This window comes from Osmerus eperlanus, chromosome 8 (genome assembly GCF_963692335.1).
Source record: "Osmerus eperlanus chromosome 8, fOsmEpe2.1, whole genome shotgun sequence".
Lineage (NCBI taxonomy): Eukaryota > Metazoa > Chordata > Actinopteri > Osmeriformes > Osmeridae > Osmerus > Osmerus eperlanus.
Genome location: NC_085025.1, coordinates 11459140 through 11479173, shown reverse-complemented (window position 1 = coordinate 11479173; position 20034 = coordinate 11459140). Strand labels below are relative to the sequence as shown.

The window sequence follows — 20034 nt, the reverse complement described above, 5'->3', positions numbered from 1 at the left end:
TTCTGTGCATGACACATACTTGATGGAATGTTCTTTACTTTTAGATGGAGTGTAGACATTCTAATGCCGGATAGCTTGTTCCCACAAGTTAAAGGACCCAGTAAAATGTGTTTAAAAATTTTTAGAGACCACTGTTGAGTTCAGATAAAAACAGCAGATGAGCACTATGATGACAACAGCAATCCAGGCTCTTGAGGCCAATCACTATACTGCTGATTACAGTTTGGGGTACAAGGTTTATCTGTAAGTATATGGATCATCAGTTGCAGAATTGTTGGTAAAAAAAAGTCAGTTGTGTTAGTGCCAGATACAAGCCGACTCATACTCATTTTTGTGAGTAAGCTCATCTGTTCCAGGCCGATTCATTAAGTAATTGGTTTCCAGTTGTTTACATGAGTATTAAGCCTATTCAGGAGCCTTTGAGAGTTGCATTGTCCAATGTCTCATGTTATGAATGCGAAATGAGATGGGTTGTGTGTGTGTGTGTGTGTGGAGGGGGGGGGGTGGTGGTGTTTCTTATTGGCAAAACATTGAACTGAAATGAATGCAGGCTTTGGCTACTGCACTGAAATGCATCGAGTGTCATAAGACATTATTTCAATAGATTTTAATGGTTAATTCAGTGACTTCTCTGTACCACTTATTTGATTATTCCTTAGAAAAATAAGAGTTTTCCCACCATGCAATGGTGGTGCAATCACAGTGGTCATGATACTTAAAATCATCCACAAAGATGTTTTTTTTTTTTTTTACTCATTGTAATTGCCTGTTTAAAGTTTTGCTATAAACATGAGGGACAACAATGACTGTGACCTGCCGGTGGAGGGCCCTCTCCCTCTGTGTGGTGGACATGGCCTCTGGCAGAGCTTATTAGTTGGGTCACTGCAGGAGCTCTATAGCGATTTATTTATTTATGTATAGAGTTGAATAACATATTGAGAGTAAGAAATGGAAATGCATATACGTATCATAGGCTAAATTGTTTTCTAACTTTTCTTTTTTTTACTGCAAACAAAATTCCTTTGGCTAGATAAAATGCTAAAGGTTTAGCCTTATTTCTTCTAATTGACAGACTATTTTTAAATACTTTTTTTTTCTCCATCCAATCATAAAATATCCATATTGCAAATTAAATATATCTGCTATAGACTGGGGCTTTCTGGAAATACTGTCAGAAATGCGTTGTGAGTTAGGCCTACATCATTTTGCACTGACGCCTGCGTGTCACCCTAGTTACTCTGACACTCATCATCGGCTCATTGGCTACTTGAGCTATCATACTATTGACATTGACTATCTTTGCTAGGTGAAATTCCCTACAAAATGAGCTAGTGTCAATGTTTATGGAAATGGCCATTGAGGTAGGCAAGTGTTTCCATCAAAGCTCTTTGGGTATTCATTCTGTCTTGAAATCAGCTCCTTCCTGTCTGAAGTATAACAGCTGATGGACGTTTTGTCCGTAAGGGGACAATGCATAAAAGAAAATCTCAAATGAATCTAATATGTGTTGCTATGCAAGCTATTACTACTAACAAAATGCAGTATCACAAATATAGCAGACTAGTAGGCTAGTATTTTTCAATTGGGTACGACTCTCATCTCTTAAATATTATTGTATGACAGGGTAGTCTTACATAGTAGATTAGCTGAAAAAACCCATGCTAATAGCAATTCTATAGTTGAAGATCTTACTGAATACAACTTTTGCTATTTTGTTTAACACTCGGTTTTATCAGGATGCGGTAAAACTATCCTAGAATAGAGTCCACTTTTTAACCACAATGCAAAGTGGCGCTCTATGAAAAATGGATAACGCATAGACCGCAACCGGAAGATTTTGTTAAACAACCCGGAAACAAATGTAGGCCAGGAACGTTTCTTATGAGCCCGTACTACAGCAGTTGTTTTAACCAAGTGTTTTGAAACATTTTTTATATTAACTGGTGTTTATTGCTTGTATATAAATTACGGGAGATGGGAGTCCCCGCATTTTTTCGTTGGTTGAGTCGGAAGTATGCGTCAATTATTGTGCATAGTGTTGAGGAGAGGGTAAGTGTTTGTAGCCAACATGCTATTGCCAACGTACGTGTTAGCTTGCTAGCTAATAGGTTTTATGAAGGCCATGTGTAATAGTTATTGTTATTGAATATAGCTTCTTACGCGTCTTACGTCAATGTTTTATTTCACCAATTCATGGCAGTAGTTTGTAATTTAAATAGAAATGAACGACTTAGCGATCGGTCTTTCTACACTAGGAATCGACGTAATGAAAGTAACTACGCCACACATTAGCTAGCTAATACGCGCGTGCAGTGTACTAGTGCACCGCACTTACTCACAGGTGGTACCTGTATTGCGCAATACACTTTGATGTTGTTACGGATGCACTGTTATTTATTTGGTCAAAATGTAATTTTTCCACAGTCGAAGGAATGCAATGGTGTGCGTATTCCCGTGGACACCAGCAAGCCAAATCCGAATGAAGTGGAATTTGACAATTTGTACTTGGACATGAATGGGATCATTCACCCTTGTACACATCCTGAAGACAAGTTGGTCATACTTTTTGCATGTTTTGATGCATGATATTTTATCATGATCGATATACAACTGCTAAAGTAAACATTTACCTCTACAGGCCTGCACCCAAAAATGAAGATGAAATGATGGTTGCCATTTTTGAGTACATTGATCGTCTTTTCAATATAGTTCGACCAAGAAGGGTCCTCTACATGGCTATAGATGGAGTGGTAATTTTTTCTTTTCTTTCAACCAATTACCAAAGGTCATAGTGGTAGCTAAATAATTGTGGAATATAATACAAGTATAGTCACAGTTTTAGCTGACATAATTGCATGTCTTTAAACAGGCCCCCCGAGCCAAAATGAACCAGCAGAGGTCCAGGAGATTCCGGGCATCCAAGGAAGGGACAGAGTTGGTTGATGAGAAAAACAAAATGAGAGAGGAGGTCATCCAGAGAGGTGCCTATATTGAGAACATTTACTCTTAACAACTACAAAACATCTAAAGCACTTGAAACAAGACCATCTGTGGAATTATGTCATTGATTTTGTCTTGTTTTGGTGTTTGCTTATTTGAATCCTCAATCAAACCTGCTTTTCTGTAAAAAAAATTGTCTAGGAGGGTATCTTCCCCCTGATGAAATAAAGGAGAGGTTCGACAGTAACTGCATCACCCCAGTGAGTCAAATAGTTTGACCCATATTTAAATGTATTTAAAAGCCTCTCTGAAATGCATAACACCACCAACAATTTTTTGTCTCCTAGGGAACAGAATTTATGGACAACCTTGCAAAGTGTCTCAGATACTATGTGGCAGATAGACTCAGTAACGATCCTGGTTGGCGTAACATTACGGTCAGTATTATGACTTTGTTGGTAGGGAAATATGTAAGTCCAGCCACTACATTGGTTTGGTCCTTATACAAATTAGTCACATGATTCATGTTACTATGCATGGTGTACTGGAGTGCGTTATTTTGTATTATGCATGGAATCCGTTTTATATTATATTTTATATCTCTACCTAGGTTGTTTTGTCTGATGCCAGTGTTCCAGGTGAGGGGGAGCACAAGATTATGGACTACATCAGGAGGCAGAGAGGTACCAGAACATAAGTGACACAAGGCTTACTGTGACCATCATGTTAGCCTTTCCTCCACCCAAATACTCAGATCAGCCAGAATGTCATTTAACTTTCCTAAACGTTATTCCCTTCTTTTTTTTTCTTTTTTTTTTTTTTAGCTCAGCCTCACCATGACCCGAACACCCATCACTGTCTTTGTGGGGCTGACGGTAAGCTGGGGTCTCATTCACTCAACAATACTGGCAAGCTTGAGCCTGTGACAACTACAACGATGTAGTGTCTGTGTACTGGGTGTAAGCGGATTGAGACAATATTGTATTGCATACGTGTCTTGCACTGGATGTCCTCCTCGTGTTAACACTGTGTTAATCATGACATGTATCATGACTGTTGCTTAGGCCCAGTAGAGGAAACAACCTGAACCCAGTCAAACTCTGAGCTAGTCGTTTCTCTCTCCTCTATGATATAATATGTCTTGGCAGGTTTAGATGCATTATGATTCTTTCTTCAGAATATGATAAATGTTTGCTATAGTGGTCGTATTTGGGTTATTGGTTGATTCATTAACTAAGTATGTCGTCAGTAGTTCCTGCTTTTTAGTTGCCGGGTTTCAGTTTGGTCTCTGGTTCCTGCAGTGGAAACGCTCTAGGGTAGTTCTTAGGGGCGGGAATCTTTTGGTACCTCACGATTCGATTCAAATCGATTTTTGGGGTGACGATTCGATTGAAAATTGATTCACGATTTTTCAGAGATTTTTAGAATAAAATCAACAACAACAAAATATAAATAAATAAATTACATAATTAAAAAATGTTGATTCACATTTGTGAATCGAACTGAATCGCGATTCAAATGTGAATCGATTTTTTTTCCCCCACCCCTAGTAGTTCTGTGGTATAGTTCCAAGTTTTGGGGTATCGTGCCTGAGGTGCAAACACAGCTAATCACAGTTTTAGATCGTAAGGCTGCCATCTTTATCTTACACTCAGGCTGTGGGGCTTGTCTGACTTCCACATGGACCTGTAGTGTTCAGCCCTCCCACACACTACACCTGTGTCTGGTCTTTCTTGGATCCTGAGGAACAAAATACTATGTTCGGTGACAGGTCGTTAAAAATGCACATTTTCCATCATCTGTTTTTAAGAATATTAGGGTAGTGGGGAAAAATTACAACTATTGTATTGGTAAGGTGTTCTGATGATGATATTTTATAAATGATCAAATTCAACTTGAAATCCAAATCTAATCAATGTGTCCAGTCCACATTAATTTGTGAACAAAACAACCAATCTATCTGTAATTAAGCTTAGTAATGAGCAGATGGTTAAAATGGAGAGTGCTTTGTAGATGAAGGAAGATGGCTGGGGCTAGAGAGAGACAGCTTTTTTTTTGCTGTTGAGGATGGTTAGGCTGTAGCCTGAAAAACCTTTGGTTACATTAAATGTGCTAGTATACAAACTCAAGTTTTCTTGAACGGCTGCATTTATAGCTAGTAAATTGAACAGCTTGTAATTTTTTTTTTTTATATTACTCGTAGGTAAAACAGAAACTTGACTTTTGATTGTAGACATTGAAATGTTTTGAGTTTTTCACAGAAATAACACAAAAGTACTTTTTATTTTTTATATTTTTAAGAATGCAAAATTGCTTGTCTATTCAAACAACATAAAGATAAATTAATCTTATATTATATTAATGGACAGTGGCTGTTGCAACCAAATTTGGATAATAATACAAAACACAATTTTTATTCTACAGTTCAACATCAGTCAAAGAAAAAGGTGTACATTTGAATGTGATTGATATTTTTGTTGTGAAACTGTTTTGCCAGTTGCAACTCTTCAGGTCTGGATGTGAATGAAGATGGGGATCAGTCTTTCCGCTATCCTAATTGTTCTTGCTTATTAATGCTTGGTTAAAGCATTTAGATTGGCTGCAATTATGTAGCACACAGAACAAAAAGATGCTGCATTCAGTGGTTTACACTGCATTCGGTGGACAAAGGAGGACAAATATTCGGTGTAATTAGATTGAAGAGGAGCTTGATACATTTGCCCCCTAAATGAATTATGCCATTGTACATTTGTATTACCAATGCATGTGCATAATAATGTATGTCCGGCCCACGTAGGATTGGTAATGTGAATAGATGGAGCCTGCAAAGCCTTCTCATTGTCTGATAACAATGCACGCGGCGTCCCTGGAAACGGGGCTCCTTTTGGAAAGTTTTCCGTCACGAAATGAGTTGAAATCAATTTTGGATGTTGCTTTGTTTGCTCAGCCGATCTTATCATGCTGGGGCTGGCCACACATGAGCCTAACTTCACCATCATCAGGGAGGAGTTCAAGCCCAACAAGCCCAGGCCATGCGCTCTGTGCAACCAGATGGGTCATGAGATCAAAGACTGCCAGGGAGTGGCCAGAGAAAAGCAGGGAGAGGTAAGTGAATGTGTTCAACCCCCTACCCTACTCCTCCCCGCAAATAGATTTCTATGGCATTCTACAATTGGACAATAACCAATTCTGTGGATGTTTCTCCAGCATGATCAGTTTGCAGACACTATGCCGGCTTCAGAACAAGAATTCATATTCATAAGACTCTCTGTGTTGCGTGAGGTATGTGAAGACTTTTAAAATAATAAATAAAATAAATTGTTTTCAAGTGAAAGATGTTACATGTACTTTATTGAATGGGACCTTTTTCTATCTCGTCACTGTGGCATTGAAAGAAATACGAAATCCTCCCCCTCAATCTTCAATTGATGTATTAGATGTTTGTGGGTTTGATATTTATCAAGGCCTCCTTGCTTTTCTGCAGTATCTGGAAAGGGAGCTGACAATGGCGAGTCTACCCTTTCCCTTTGACTTTGAGAGGAGTGTTGACGATTGGGTCTTCATGTGTTTCTTTGTGGGAAATGATTTCCTGCCTCATTTGCCGTCGTTAGAAATAAGGTGAGGCTGACAGCCAACAAATCCATTACAGCAGTTCATCGGCTTTCGTGACATTTCATAGGTCTCGACTTGATTTCCTTTTGTTTTTAGAGAGGGTGCCATAGATCGGCTGGTGGGCATCTACAAAGATGTTGTCCACAAGACCGGAGTGAGTATGATCAGTAGTGCTTGTCTGTTTCAAAGCCAGGCTTCAGTTGTACCTTCTTGCCTGAATGCTTGCTGCTGTTTCTCCCATGTCGACACGCTTCATCTGTGGTCTCCTCACAGGGCTACCTGACAGAGAACGGCTTTGTCAACCTGGAACGAGTCGAGCTGATCATGCAGGCAGTGGGTGTGGCCGAGGACAACATCTTCAAGAAACGCAAAGATGATGACGTTAGTTTGCAGGATGAACAGTGGCTTTAGCAGCCAATTTAGTCTCTCTTCAATAGGTAATATTTTGCTGTGGCTGCACAGGAAGATGGGAGATTGCCCATTTGGGTTGCATGAACAGCTGCATTGTAGGCATCTGATTAAAATTGCTCTCTGGGCGAGGTATTTGCCATTGATACTCAACTAGAATTTGGTCTAGTTTAGGGGGTGGCAATTTTAGGAATTCAAAGCCCAGTGAATAGCAATTTTATGTTGCTCTTGTTGTCAGCTGCGCTGTTTGTTCACATAATTGGGTTTGTCTTGTAGGAGGGCTTCAAAAGAAGAATGAAGGAGAAGAAAAAGAGAATGAAAGTAAGTGATACAGATGTGTCCATTTGAATTGAAGTCCTCTCTGTTTCCTGTAATGTGATGCCAAATTTAATTTGGATTTGTTTTGACAAAATGCTTTGAAATGACCGCCGAAGAAAAAAGGCTTCTTTTGGTTTCCGCGGGTTTCTGGAGTCACAGCGTCCGGCTTTGTGTTTCCTAGGCCCAGCAGGCCCCGTCCTACCTGACCTCTGGTCAGTTTGCCCCTCAGGCCCTGGGTGGTCGAGGCAGACCCCAGCCTGTGGAGAATGCTCGGCAGCAGGCCTTCGACATGAGGATGCAGTCCAGAGAGCAGCACAACAAGGTACGCAGCCGGGAGCCTGGAAATTGTGCTTTGAGTTCACATTGAACCCCGTTCCCTAATCAGAACCCAGGACCGGACCCATTTGGTTCCAGAACATGAGAAATGAGGAGTGTAACAACACTTCAAGGTTCTGATATTATTTTATTCAGGATGCCGCTCAATCCCTGAAGGCCATGATGAAGAATGGTGGGAAGGTAGGTGTTCTGAACTTAACTGATCTAGACATCTAGCATCTAGACTTCTTACTGCTTGTGTGCAAACATTACAGCCGAACCTCGTTGAACCATAGAGCATAGTTAAACGTATTCTGTAGGTCGATTATTTCATTGATTTAAAATCCTTCATGGCAAGGGTCAGGTGTGTCGTAAGAAACTGCTTATATTCACTCGCACTTTGCTTCGTAAATGCCTTATTGAACAATGTCCCAAGCAGCTATTTTGCACATGAATAAGAACTTCACAAAAGAAGCATGTTTAAGAGAAGGTCTCCCATTGCGCAGAACAGCTTGTTGTATTTCCTTATGCCCAGGAAAAAAAAATTCCCATTAAAGGAAATGTCCTTCCCTTACTAGTAATGTCCTCTATAATACTCTGCAATATTCAACTACAAAAGTTAGTTTGTGACCCAAGGTTTCACATAAGTGTGTGAACAAAATGAATACATGTAAATAAATAAATGTAATGTAACATAAAAACGAGAAATGGTCTTTTCTAAAGGTGCCCCGGGTAACGACATTCATTTAAGTTTTGTAATCTCCCCATTCCACCCCCCACCATCCCTGCTGTCGTCCAGAGCTCTGCCGGGCCCAGTGATGCAGCGGACGGCCGAGGCCTGAAGAGGAAAGCCGAGGACAGCGACAGCGAGCCCGAGCCTGAAGACAACGTCAGGTAAACCCGGGGCACGAGCGCTCCTGCCAGAACGGCATCCAATCCAGGATGAGGCTCTGATTTATGCCTCAACACTTGCAGCACGGGCTCTTCGGTTGCTCCTCTGTGGCTTCCCGATTCTCATCAATAACCCCCTCCCCCCCCTTCATCTCACACACACACACACACACACAAACACACACCTTCCTGCAAGTCATTAATATGGAAAGGAGGAATATTCTCATAAATTCCTCTGTGATGTGCCTGCCAAAGCTGTTAAATCCATTGGGCTAAATTGGTATTCATGGAGGCTTTCCGGTTACAAGTCGTCGCTCCCAGTGGGCCAGAGTGGAGGATCGGCTAGACAGATGCTGTTCATCCTTGATTATGTGCAGAATGGCATACCAATCTACTTGTATGTCGGAACCATTAAACTACTCCAAAAGGTGCAAAGTTTCTCTGCATGTCTACACGGACGCGACTACGGTGGTCGAAGTGCGCTGATGGAATTCAATGCTGCATGGAAGATGGAGTTGAGTGCATTGTTTGCATAGAGCCCGAATAACTACAGTTGCTGCAACTATGGTTGAATTGTTCCCCGAGTTGATCGCAATCAATGAAAAACTTTTAGACGGGCGGTAATGGACGCCCGCTGGTATAGCCAGAGTTTTGTGTCACGTTCTTCTCACAATGTGCTCTGGCAGGTTGTGGGAGGATGGCTGGAAGCAGAGATACTACAAGACCAAGTTTGACGTCGACGCCACCGACGAGGACTTCAAGCGCAAGGTGGTCCGGTCCTATGTGGAGGGCCTGTGCTGGGTCCTGAGGTACTACTACCAGGTACAGAACCCGCCGAAGGCCTTTTTACACACGTGCTCACCCACGAGACGAACCAGCTGTTCTGAAATCATTTTGCGGGGCACACCGTTTTTTAAGGGAGAACCAGCCAACAGTGTCACGGTGTGGGAATATACCATGGAGCTGTTTATTTAGGACGGGAATCGAGCTGCCCTCCTCTAGTTTGTTTGCTTTGCCATCGGGAGCCCCAAACGCACCATGTATTACTTTGTACGTCAGTTGATAATGCAGATCTTGATCTTTAACTTAAAATTCAATAATTAGGCGTGGGTTCTCTTCAGAAGATCCTTGTCTGATTAGGCAAGAGCTGGGGGGATTTGTCAGCGGTAATTGTGCGCTCTGTGAATGCGGGCTCTTGTGTTGACACCACATGCTCAGCAATCGAGGGCCGTCCCCAGAGGGGGGATTCTGAGTGTATTCATTACCAAGCACCCCCCCCACCCCATGGATGTGGACGTGTCTGTTCTTTTCTGCCACACATTCAGGGGCTTGCCAACGTCAGACCTGTGCTGTGAACGTGCACACGCATCGCCAAATGTTCAGAGACCAAGGCAGCTCGTTTGGCTGGTGCCAATATAGGGAGCTAAAACAAATTGAACCATGTGTTTATTTATTTAGGTCTTTTTTGTCCTTTTTTTGGGGGGGGAATGTCGTAGTAGTACCCTGCTTTCTAGTCAGTACCATAAGAAAGCACGAGACATATTTATTATTAATTTATAGGCTTTCAATTCTGGTATGGCTGTGGTGAATGTTGGTTTTTAATATGTGATTTTGGGGTTCACACTTAATCATCCTCTAGGTGGAAAGCCACAACTTGTTATTTGAATTATTGTCTTTTTGTCATAGAAATGTGGCATTGAAATGGGAGTACCCAGTGTGTGCAGGGATTGTAGAATAGTTTGGAGACATCATTTTCAGAGAGAAATTCCTGCTAGCAAGGCAGTGAAGGTCATCCATGGGTATGCCTTTGAAAAGCTAATTCTGTAGCAGAGGAGAAGTTTATCTTATCTCATCTCATCTTCCAAGGCTGGATTTGCAGAGTTTATATTATTTTCAAGTATACTTTAGGGAAGGGGTGAAATGTAATGTCTGTATCCATTTTGTTAGTGTTATAAGGGTGAAGAGGTACTAAGCAGGTTGGCCCTTTGCGGGTGTTTTGGAAATGACTGAAATCTCATGAATTCAGCTCAACCCGTTGCTAAATAAACTTCAGTAGCAATATAAATCCCTTACCACTTAAAAAAAAAAGAATTCCCAGTGGGGGTTTTTCTCTGCGCACTTTTTCAAGCAAATCAGCAGAGTTGGGGGTTGTTTTTTGTGTCATTGCTGTGGGAAACTCATGTTTGTTTGCTGATTGACAGGGGTGTGCCTCCTGGAAGTGGTACTTTCCTTTCCACTATGCTCCGTTTGCATCCGACTTCAAAGACATCAAAGGCCTGTTCACCGAGTTCGAGGTTGGGACCAAGCCGGTAAGAATGGACAGAAGGCCACTTTTTCCACTTGTCTTGTTCACGTTCTTTCCCGCTCTCATGGAATTCTTCAGCCCAGTCCTTTCCTCGCACGACTAAGCCCGTTTCGTGCTCTGTGTGGTTACGTCTGGGTAGTTCAAGCCCCTGGAGCAGCTGATGGGTGTGTTTCCTGCCGCCAGTGGAAACTTCCTGCCAGAGACCTGGCGTACGCTCATGAGCAACCCAGTAAGTTACAGCGAGAACATCAGTCACGACTAGTACAGTTAGTCACGACTAGTACAGTTTCTTCAATACACACATTAGGCTACTTTGGCCTTGTGAAATTGCCAGTTTAATTTAAACGAAACAATGCGGTATGTTCTCTCTCGCGCTCAACGTTCTGCCCCGTTTCAACAGGACTCTTCCATTATTGATTTCTATCCTGACGACTTTGCGATCGATCTGAATGGGAAAAAGTACGCCTGGCAGGGTGAGTCGTCACTTACCACAATAATCCAATTGCCTGGTGCTTGTGGTCGTCTGACCTGGAGGGACTACGTCCAATAACGGGCCAAAAATCGAGCAGAAAATGCCAAATGAAAGCTGACGGCCTGCTATCACCGCATTGTCATTGGATCACTTCTAATCCAGCGGGGTAGTGCAGAGCATGTAAACATGACCACCATGTCACTGTCCAAATACTGTTACTAGTGCAGTGCCTTTGATGCAGCTGGTGATTGAGATGTCAATTACTGTAGTTTGTCAGTTGTTAATTGGAGTTTGTGCACACACAAAAAGGCAAATTGTTTCACAGTTTGATTAGAAATACTACCGAGCAGCCACGTATATTGTCAATAAATGTGTTATTTGGTTAACATAACCAAATTTGCTGATCTATACTGAAAATCCACTTTACACTACATTGAGGATCCACTTCATATTGTCTTGCTATTAGTTAGCTAGCTGGCATGTTGCGGCACTGTACTTCCTTACGTCTTGATCAAGACACTGGGCAATTTTCTACTTCATACCTTCAGAGAACCTCTGGGGTTTGAAGAGAATCGAGCTACAAAAACTTGGAACACACAGATTCCCCTGTAACAATAGTTGGATAACCTCAGGTGTTCCGTCTTTGCAGGTGTGGCTCTGTTGCCCTTTGTGGACGAGCGCAGGCTGAGGGCGGCTTTGGATGACGTGTACCCTGACCTCTCCTCTGAGGAAGGTGAGCAACACTCCAACGGAGCCTTTCCACAAAAACACTTGTACTCTGTCCATTTCATCTACAGCTGGAATCGGAATCACACATGACCTTGGCATTCAGAACACTTATTATATTCAGTTTGGGAACAATGGAGCTACATATCACGTCTGTTAAATGAATAAGAATGTGAAACGGTGGGGGGGGGGGGAAAAATCAATAAGCCCGGGGCTCTTTTCTTCAGAAAAAAGGAACAGTCTGGGAAGCGACGTGCTGTTTGTGGGAAAGTCCCACGCTCTCTGCGACTTCATCCAGGAGCTGTATCTGACCAAATGTCACCAGGTAGGCAGAGCTCCTCACTATTTGAACGGGATTGGCCCCACCTTACAGTCCAAATGTTACAGATGGCTCAGACTCTATCGCTGCTCTCTAGGGAACTGAGATGCCTGCAGAGCTATGCCATGGAATCCAAGGGACACTAAGTCTTGATGAAGAGCCTATTCTACCAGATGAGTAAGCAACATCTGCTTCATTAGCACATTTTATGATTTCAGAGTACATTCTTATTTTGCTAGTACTCCATCCCTGGAGAAAGTAACAAATTTTCTTCCTTTTCTCTCATAGGCCAGTGGAGTCTCCAATCCCTACGCTCCGAGACATTGCACAGAACAGTGCGATAGGGTACGGATTCTCTTTTTGTCATTTATTTATTTTTGTAACCTTAGATTCTGCCGCTGAACTCAGGTGGACAGGAGGACACGCAAGCAGCTGCTATGACATTGAGCTTTATGTGCCGGCGAATATTTGTTTACCCGTTCCCGCTAACAACATAATGAACGTTTGAAGGTGCACTTGAACCCCTAACCTCATACCGCCGCTCAGACAACTGAGCTTCCTGGAAGTCGCTACCTGAGGGCCCAGTCAGCAGCTGTTGGAGTGTTCGCTCTCCAACTTCACATTTCACCTTTTTTGCTGCATGCGATGGATCTCCTCCATAGGATGAATTTATAGTGGAGTAGGTGAATGACATTGGAATTCTTGGCCTCAATGGAAGCAATGTTTTGAGGCTGTGCACCTGTCACTCTGGAGTCCTCGTGGTGTGTCTATGGCTCTTCAGGGTCCAGTTTCTATGGGGGGGGTTGATCAAAATGAATTGATATAATTGGTATGGTTCGCAGTCACTTGTCAAATCAGAAAGTGCTCCTGTATCAGTACGTCATATTTGTGCATATTTAGGTAAATATAAAATAAGTCATGGTGTTAAGACAGTAACGTTAATCATTTGTTTTCTTTACAGAATAAAGTATGTGGATCCCCAGTATGCAGAGGGCTTTGTGTTCAAGGCAGTTGTTCTTCCTGGGGCTAAGTAAGCTAACATCATTTTTCTTTCTACTGTGAGTTTTGCATATTTGTTTACATCGTGTGGATTACTGCACCTATGCTTTAAAAATATGTTAAGAAGAGTAGTTTTAGTGTAAAATGTGCATCTTCTTTTTGAAATGCTATGGTAATTAACACATTGGTAACACCTATTATCCTTGATGTATAGAACATGCCCATCCACAGAATATAATAGGTTTAATACAGGGAGGCCACAGTCCCTTATTTTGACCATTGTTCGGACCATTCTTCTCAGGCTCCCTAACAAGGTGCTTAAGCCCGGGGACTGGGAGAGGGGCAACCGGGGCCCCTGGAGGCCCCAGCTTGGGTTCAACCCTAACCGACAGCAGACCCACCTGGACCAATCAGCCTTCCGTGCTCTGGGGTAGGCGCTTTCTGTCTACCTCAGGACCAGCTACTACTGTGCATCTGCCACTGTGGCTTGCTCCCCCCCCACCCCCCCCCCCCCCCGGTGACCATTAAATACCCACGTTTGATTATGATCTAAGCTCTTTACTCTGTACATTCGTGCAAGGCTGAATTGTCATTAAGGAACCTGAATAATTGAACATCTGGCTGATACCGACTAGCATGTTTAGGAATGAATTATGCATGGCGTTGAAGAAACGTGATGTATTCCGAATTATTTATTTTTTGGTCCACCAAATCCTTAATTTCGTAATTCAAGCAGTTATTTGCCTTGATGGGGCCAAACGGGCAGGTGCTCGGAGGCTGGTAATGAGGAAAACCTGGTATGAATCAGTTGGTTATAGAAGTAGGAATTTTCTTGTGTGGCTTTGAAAAACGTGTCACCGGTGTGCCAACATTGTAAGGAATGTAGCTACTATAACACGATGGACATTTGAACGGATAGTTCGATTTTTGGGGCTCTTACTAACCAACAAAGCTGTAAACTGCAGTTTGGCATGCTTGTAATACTTTCTTGGTTTTTCCTTTCCAGTCACAGCATGAACAGAGGTGGACAGTACAGCAACGCCCCGCCCCCTGGCAACTACAACCGGGGGAACTACCGCCCCCAACACAGTGGCGGGCATGCCCCGTCTTTCCCACGTAAGACTCGCGAGCATGCGCATCAGCCATACCTCAAGACATCCAAACACCATCGCACCAAGGCTTTTCCCCATCAACTTGCACACAGCCTTTAGATGGTGATACGGCGCACATCCCAAAGCCAAATATCCACTTGCGTGTCTCCCGATACATACTAGGAAGGCCAGCGGGCTCCTCCCTTCTTGGATGTTGTTTTTTTGGCACAATCAGGACTCGAGGCTGACAAATGGTGCTTTTTTAAAGATGGTTAAAAAATAAACTTTTTTAAATACAATTAAATGGCCCTTTGTTCAGTGGACTGGGTGCTGGGATCACTCTATCTGGAGGGACAAATTCTCTTCCCCAGCACCTAATCATGGGCTCCTGCGTGCCCCTGGCCTTAGCCCTTGTGGTCCTCTGACAGCAGTTCTCCAATTTGACTTTGATGTGCCAATTTGCAAGTTGATGAATAATCTCATCTGGCGGCTGATAGCCTGTGGGGGAGTCGAGACTATTCTGGTGGCACTTGATGCAAATAAGGGTTTTTGGCTCCTCTGGATTGCGGCAGCGCCTCCCTTTTGCCTCCACTGTTCATTCGTGATGGTAAACTTGGCAATTAGCAGTGAGGGACTTCTTTTTCTTTTATCATTATTATTTTCTTGAGGAGGAGTTATTTTGATTAAGGTAATCAAGGTTAATATCTGTGGCCCGTCCGTGATTGTGGACTTGTTCCTCTTTGCGGTGTTACTCTGCGTTTTTATCATGGAAATGAATGGTCCCAAGGCGATGGATGACTACAGGACTGTCTGCTATTGACAGCTATTGTTTACGTGACATATCCTAATAATTGAGTTCAAAGCCTTGGACATAATACACCTAGAGTGGCAGTGAAGGCTCCTTGTTTATTCAGTGTAGACTATTTGCATAAATATGTTCCAGAGGTGTTTTTTTAAGGTGGTTATTAGTAATACTACCTGTGGATTGACTGAACACAAACGTTTTCTAACAGCAGCAATGCATGTTAAATGTAGGATGTACCATGTTGGACTCGTGATCAGTCAGTGACTGTCATCAGACTTCAGAGAATTGGCCATACATGAAAAACCAGTCAGGCGTTTGCAAATCATTAGTCTTACAGATAAAAGAAACCAGGTAAACCAGAGAAGTAACTCTTAGATTATCTAGAAATCTGCCATTTTGGGGCGAATGAGAGCTCAAAGGCATGCCTTTTGTTCAGATAAACCTTTTTCCTAGGGGAGGATCCACTAGGTGGGCAGTAATCACCCCAGCCTGGGCTAGGATGGGTCTTTGTGGTGGGGGTCCTGGGTCCCTGTTTGCTGATTAGGTGTTGGGAGACCAGGGTGGTAATGAGGCTGTCGAGTGGGTCTGCTGGACACACTGGCCCCCTGATAAAAGCCTCGGGGAGGATCCCATTTGATTGGATGTGTGCTGTAGTCTGGAGAGGGTTGAAACCAAAGTTAACTTCCCCTTTGACTGTGCCACTACCTCCTGTGGTGATGTGTCAACACACCGCCTCTGAAACATGCAGCGAGGTTTTGTTCGCCCTAATCAAAACAGCTGGTGTGTAATAACCAACTGGGGACACTCTGTTGGTGGCCATTATTGTGCTGACATGTAGTGACATTGTATTGTCAACTTTGTTGTGCTGTTGAAGTTTCAGCTCCCATCCATTTTTAATTGAGCCATGCGTACTCAAACAGTCGTCTACGAAACCAGACTGAAAAGACAAGATAATTGAAAATGAATGTGAGGAAATGTCATTTGTTTGGGCTTGTTGTAATCCTGGTGGTACTACAGCGAATGCAGCGTGTTTAGAGGATTTAGAAGCGTAATCCTTTATTGTCGTTTGTATCACATGGGCCAGAGCTCCATAGAGTTTCAGATCATTGTTAATTAAGGAGATTGACAGGTGTCTACTTGTAATTCTCTCTTTGGAGTGACTATACGGACCCATCAGCAGAAGAGAGATGAGACGTTACAGGGTTCTAAATGAGACCAGAGTGGGTGGTCCTAAGTTGTTGGTCGAGAAGATTAATAAACAACGTTTGCCGAAAAACAGGCTGAAATGACTTGGTTCTGGCGAACTTGCCATTTCTCCCATTGTCTTTTTTAGTACGTCTGTTGATATTGAAGCTGAGCTCTGGTACTAAGTTGTGACTTATCGCAGGACTTGGCTATTCTACAAGCGGTCAATATAAATGTTTGTCGTGCAGGGGTTTCTCCACAGCCTGGTCATATTTTACTTTTATCGTCCTCCCAAGTCCTCGCTCTATTCTCTCCTTCCCAAATTCAGCTGGGGGCCAAAGTTTCAGTGAACCTCCAGGCCAAACATACTATTTCCAACATCATTACCATCAAAGATTTTCTTACACCAGCTCAAATCCCGGTTTTGTAAATGACAGCCTTTTCTTCACTGAAATTCTTTTCATCCCACCCTTCACCCGCCCCTCACCCTCTTCTCCATCTGAAACACTCACCAGGCCTGCCCCTATAAACAAACAAGTCTGAGGCTTGCAGCTGGTCATTGCCTTGGCAACTGTGAATCTGGAAGCTGCTCGCTACTTTTTTTGTAAAAAGTGTGGCTTTGTGAAGGGCTCGCGGCGATGGAACCAGGGTACTTGAGTCATCCACAATGCCGCCCGCTGAATGCTTATTTCATTTTCAGGAGAAGAAATGCAAATGCTGCATTTTCTTTTTTTTTTTCGCCCTTCCCTCAAACCCTATTGTGATCTGATGCTTGAATAGGCGTAATTTTATCATGGCAATTGTTTTCTCAGTATCGGAACATTAAAAATGCTTTGTTTTGATATTGGGGTTATGGCGGAATTGAATTGGGTTAATTAATTTCCCAATTTGGATAGCGCACACTGTAGTTCCGGCATAATGGAAAGTTAAACTGAACATTCAACCTGTTGGAAGTACTCCATTTACAGAGTCATGATTAGGTTTAAACATTAATTATGATTTTTTTTTTGTGCATCATAAATGTGTTATCAAATATGGGACTTATTGCTGTATACAATCCAAGTACGACTTAAGTAGAATTCCCTCCCCACTACCACCAAAACCAGAAAAGTTGAGGGAAAAGTTTCATCAATAGGCCAACTGCAACTCATAATGGATCATCCACCAAGTTCCACAATATCAAGTTTTTATGAATTTCTTGTTCACATTCTTGATTTAAAAGACACTATTCCCCCTGCCAATATTGTTGAATGTAGTATACTGTGTACATGACAAGAACTTGGATTAGAATAGACACTTTTTCAAAAATGTATCTTTTGTTCTGCTCAGATTCCAGGCAGCAGGGTATACTAGGAGCCCCTCCCCCGTACAACCCTCAGCAATACTCAAGGTGAGTCTTCTTTGTCCACTTCTGTAACATGTCAGGAGGAAATCTTCACTGTCTTTACTCAGCCTGAGAAATTCAAAGTAACTTTTCTTTTGGATGAAGTAGTGTGTACTGCATAAATACTTGGCGGTGCTCATGAACGTAGAACTTTTTTGGGGGATTGACCGACGGTTTTCACACTTGGGTTGGAGTTTTTAGCAAGTTGTTTTTTTTATTTTTATTTTTCCTGTGGAAGCACACCTACCAACTGTACATGCTGATAACTCCCTCCCTCTCATTTCTTATTTGAGGCCACCAGCCCCGCACCATGGGGGGCTTGGATCTGAATTGAAATTATGGCCGAGCTAAAACAAATTTCTCTCGAGGAGGTTTGTGGAACTTAATGAGGCATAACTAATGCTGCCGGAGCGCTATCATTTCCGTGCCGCAGCCACAGTGTCCGCACAGACCAGCTATTGATTCTGGCTCCAGACCTCTTGAAGGACTAATCAGGTTCTTTGGTTCAACTTTTCAGGCCTCCCATCCCCATTGTGCCTCCATGTCACCTTAGGTCAGTAGTTATTAGCGGCGACTGAAAACAGTTTCTTTAACTACTTACGACCGGACCAAATGAAAATGCATAAGAAGGGAACCTGGAGGAGGGATTATGGATTCCACTGCTCTGCTAAGTCGGGCATTGGGAAAGAATGTGACATGGTTTGATAATGAGGGATGGGTCCACCTCCACTCTTTCCTGCTCCATTGTCGGCAATAAGACAAGACTTAATACGTTGGGGTTTGCTCCCAGATCGACACATTGTCGAGCTGTTGTTCATGGAGAGCTGCAGTGTGGTCGATGTGTGTTCATCGCCCAAGAGCAATGTGGTGCCCTCATTTCAGGGATGAGTGCAATTCATGTAAATATGGTTTATTTCATACTCTTGCGGGGTTTATACACAGAATGGCGTAAATTGGGTCGCCATCTTATCCTTTTATGAATTCAGCCTCTCGGTCTATACCAATTAGCAGGGATGTTGCTAGGTCACCATGGTCAATTGAAGGCTGCATCAATAGAACTTGAAAAGGGTTGTTTTTTTTGTAGCCATATCAGGCCTTCTGACATATTTCAACAAATGGTGGGTGGGACAAAATGATGGAGGGCCCAACACTCTCAGAATCCCCAAAACCCAGAATTGCATCGTCCTGCCGTCTCACAATACAAATTCTGAGGTGTTTTAATTAACGTAGCTAGGTCGAAGCCAAGCTGCACAACATTGACCGATGCTAATCCAAACTCGCCTTCAGGCTAGCGATTCTTGTCAGCTGACAACCACGTTTTGACTGTGCAGGCAGCAGTATGGAGGACAGGGCTGGGACCGGTCGATGCAGTCCCAAGGAGCAGCCTACCAACAAAACATGGCCCGGGGCCGTGGGGGAGGTGCTGGGAACTACCAGCAGCGCTACGACAACCGCCGAGATGACCGCAGAGACAACAGACCACCACCACCACCACAGGTAACTATTTGGCAACCAAGTCCAGTATAATCTCCAGCTGCTTAATGAAACCCAACTGTACGCATACATGGGGGTCATTGGAACTAGAACGGTCTATCAGTTCCACATTCTTTTGTGGGGCTTGTTTTTGTAAATTGCGTGCAAAGAACGTGCAACTGTATTCTAGCATATTTATATGGGGTAGGTGTGGACGGTTGGTTATGTGTTCACATTTGTGCAAAGAATTTAACTCTTAGCCTCTTTTTTTCCACTTTTTGTAGGGTTACAACTCTGGACAGGGTTACCCACCACCACCACCTGCCAGGCGTTACGAGTGGAATTAATTTCAGATGTAGACAAGCTGAAGATTCAGTTTGCTACTTGTCTTTTTCAGGCTGTTAACTTGTGAAATGATTTTTTTCTTATTTTAATTGTACTGAACCTGTTTTATGTACTGAATTTTTAAGATCTATGCCTGTAAAACTTGTATAAAACAAGTGAGTCAAAAGACGATTGCCATTGTGTATCGTTTTTCTTTCTTTAAAGATGCTGTACTACTTTTCCACATTAATACTGTTTGTTTATCCACACTGGGGTATAATTACTGACATTGGCCATAGCTTCCATTCAGGATTTGATATTATTATTATTGGTCAGTATGTGAAACAATAATAGTACATTCTAAAAAATAGTTTACTTCTCACATACAAACATTTTGTGAGTAAGTGGAATCCATTTTAGTTTTGAAGAAATCTATTACCAATTATACAGAGAAATAGTTTTTACGT

At 42.7% G+C, this 20034-nt stretch overlaps 1 protein-coding gene across 3 annotated transcripts; it reads left to right on the top strand.

The window, feature by feature from the left end:
* The first annotated feature begins 1834 nt into the window (after positions 1 to 1834).
* Positions 1835 to 19757, top strand: xrn2 (5'-3' exoribonuclease 2). 3 transcript variants are annotated; one of them, XM_062467312.1, is made up of 31 exons: positions 1835 to 2049; positions 2425 to 2552; positions 2639 to 2750; positions 2870 to 2981; positions 3142 to 3200; positions 3288 to 3377; positions 3551 to 3623; positions 3765 to 3815; positions 5888 to 6045; positions 6148 to 6222; positions 6425 to 6558; positions 6649 to 6706; positions 6826 to 6933; positions 7237 to 7281; positions 7460 to 7600; positions 7750 to 7794; positions 8393 to 8487; positions 9171 to 9306; positions 10686 to 10793; positions 10929 to 11018; positions 11190 to 11262; positions 11911 to 11994; positions 12215 to 12312; positions 12404 to 12483; positions 12595 to 12651; positions 13268 to 13336; positions 13607 to 13735; positions 14312 to 14421; positions 17716 to 17776; positions 19102 to 19262; positions 19526 to 19757. In XM_062467312.1, the coding sequence occupies exons 1-31, from the start codon at positions 1975 to 1977 to the stop codon at positions 19588 to 19590; spliced, it is 2880 nt and encodes a 959-aa protein (XP_062323296.1). In that variant the 5' UTR covers positions 1835 to 1974; the 3' UTR covers positions 19591 to 19757. The 3 variants fall into 3 exon arrangements, with proteins under 3 accessions (XP_062323296.1, XP_062323294.1, XP_062323297.1); XM_062467310.1 differs by having other exon boundaries at positions 19102 to 19267; positions 19528 to 19757; XM_062467313.1 differs by lacking the exon at positions 7750 to 7794 and having other exon boundaries at positions 19102 to 19267; positions 19528 to 19757.
* The last annotated feature ends 277 nt before the right edge of the window (positions 19758 to 20034 follow it).